The sequence below is a fragment of the Cystoisospora suis genome, assembly GCF_002600585.1.
Source record: "Cystoisospora suis strain Wien I chromosome Unknown contig_3650, whole genome shotgun sequence".
NCBI lineage: Eukaryota > Apicomplexa > Conoidasida > Eucoccidiorida > Sarcocystidae > Cystoisospora > Cystoisospora suis.
In genome coordinates, this window is record NW_027156445.1 from 73,925 (window position 1) to 76,299 (window position 2,375).

Sequence of the window (2,375 nt, forward strand, 5' to 3'; positions counted from 1 at the left end):
CTATCTATCTATCTATCTTCGCTGTTGGTCAATTGTCTCTTTTACTGTTGCCCCGCCACTTTCTTTCCCATTGCAGTAGAAAAGAATGATAATAAAGACATCTCCAACCCATCTCCAAGTCTTTCTTTCTTTCTTTCACTTCTCTTGTCTGCGCTTCTACAGGAGACCTATCAGAAGGGATCCCCACCTAAGGAGACGTGGCTCATGTATGGAGCAAAGACATCAGCAAAACCTCTCACCTGTTAAAGACCCTTTGAAGAAAACAGATAAGATAGCCCATCAGAACTGATGGCTACACGTCAATCTGCATATGATCGTCTTCACGTGAACAGATCTCTGTCTTAGGAGGAGGCTGTTAGCAAACTTCTTCCTACCTCTGAGAAGACGATAGATGGTGAATATCCCGGGGGGGGAGGGGCGGAGATCCAGCGACGTGAAGGGAGATGAAAGAAGAAGGGAGAGAGCGGAGAAAGAGGAAGAGAATCTCGACTTCATGAAAAACGAACTTCATTTGTTTTCGTCATTCCTCCTCTCTCCTTCTCCTTCATTTAGAGGCGGGATAGACGTGTGTAGAACTCTCAAGATCATCGTGTATATATAGGGTCCTTTTTTGTCAAGTTGAAAGAAGTTCGATAGATACTTGGAGGAAGTAACAGGAAAGGGGAGAGAAAAAAAAGAAAAGAGAAGAAAGTCAACAGATTCATCACGAGAGGATGTTATGGATGAAGGTCAAATGAATATCCACTTATTTGGAGTGAAAGCGCGCATTTCAAGAAACTCGCGGATCTTCCATCTTGATACTTATCGTCGTGATGGTATGCCCTAATGTGTGTGGAGTTGTGCTTTCTTTCTTCTTCATTTTCTTCTTTTCTCTACATTCTCACCTTGGGGCACGTACATTCTTCTTGTTCATTCATCTTTCGTCTCAGCAAGCCAACATACCGAGCAATCGCGTCCTTTCTATCTCTCTACCTAATAGATTGATGATGATAATGATGTGAACATGATTTCTCTATTCTTCTTCTGGTGTGCATACACCAGGGAAAAAAGGGAGTGAAGGAGGGTTGCAGTCTTGTTTCTTATCCCCCCCTCTCCCCCATGCTACATGAAGGAACCTTTCCTTTCTTGTTGGTCTCTGTCCGTCTTCCTTTTTTGCGTATTGTTGTTCTTCAGTCATCTCTCAAGAAAAATCCTTCTGCTACGGGAACTGTGTCACTAGAGTAGTAGACTAGAGTGGTACATACATCGCCTCCTTTCTCTCCTCTCCTCTACCTCCTCCTACCTCCTCGTCTGGGTGCTTTGTTTGCCTTTTTCCTCCGAATGTAAGCAGAGTGAAGAAGTGGATGAATGAATGAGTGTAGTAAGCCATGTCATTGGTAATCATCTAATCTTTTGCCTTATATATGCCTTCCTTGATAAAGAAGGAAAGAGAGACTAATTCTTAGGTAGATGCTATCCTTCTATGGAAATGCAAAGAAGCGAATGAAAAAGAGATGAATGGGTGAAGAGTCTCTTCTTTCCATTTCATGAACTTTCTTCTCCTTTCTTGATGATGCCGCGTAACCCTCCGGGCACCTCTCGTCAATCACATTTTATTTTTTGCATAAAGCGATAAGGGATATATCTATATATCTATTTATGTCTTTGTTTACAAGGGAAGAAGAAAGACAGGGAGATGTGAGAAGTAGGTCTATATATATGTCTACCGATGTACGTGGTGGGGTTTCAAAATCAGCGTAGAAGAGTCATACCATCCGTCAGCGACGGTGTGTTATGTGTGGGCATGTATCTGTATGTGTGGTGCTACTTGAGGAGATGTGTATATGTCTTTATGTGTCTATCTTTTTTGCTTCTTTTGACTACCCGGGGGTCCTGTTATGGAAGGGGAGATCAAGAAAAGGGAGGCGGAAAGCAAACGTCCTCGTTCTAATTAGTGAAGAACGTTTAGTCATGTTGAAGAAGAAAGAAAGAGCTGAGACGGAAACTCCTTTCTCTATCTCATTCTCAGTGACGCTTGTAGAGGCACGCGATCAATTAGAAACACACACCTATACCCATACACACACTCGTACATACATATCCTATCATTCACAATGAGAAAAAAGAAAGAAGATTCATCCATCATAATGGTGATGAGCTAAGGAAAGAAGGAAGAGATTACGACGACCATAGTACTGCTGACTGATAGCACTTGTATAAGCGACTGAGAAGGTAAGAAAGTGTTATCGTACACGGGGGCGCACCAGGAACTGTTATCGTTCACGAGGGCGCTCTCCCAATCCCAGCGCCCGTGAGTTCGCACTGTGCCGGCCTCGTGGGGGCAGATTTGCTTTTTGTATGAGTTCCCTTTTCTAGAGAAATCACACTTCTCCCCT

General features: G+C 43.2%; 1 protein-coding gene across 1 annotated transcript in view; it reads left to right on the plus strand.

Moving 5' to 3' along the window:
* The window catches only part of CSUI_007073 (glutathione s- n-terminal domain containing protein), a 9,540-nt gene extending 7,652 nt beyond the window's left edge, over nucleotides 1–1,888 (plus strand). The window contains exon 10 of the mRNA XM_068067223.1: nucleotides 163–1,888. Within this exon, the coding sequence (XP_067920810.1) occupies nucleotides 163–246 (84 nt within the window). The 3' untranslated portion in view covers nucleotides 247–1,888. The remainder of the gene's footprint in view (nucleotides 1–162) is intronic.
* Nucleotides 1,889–2,375: the final 487 nt, after the last annotated feature.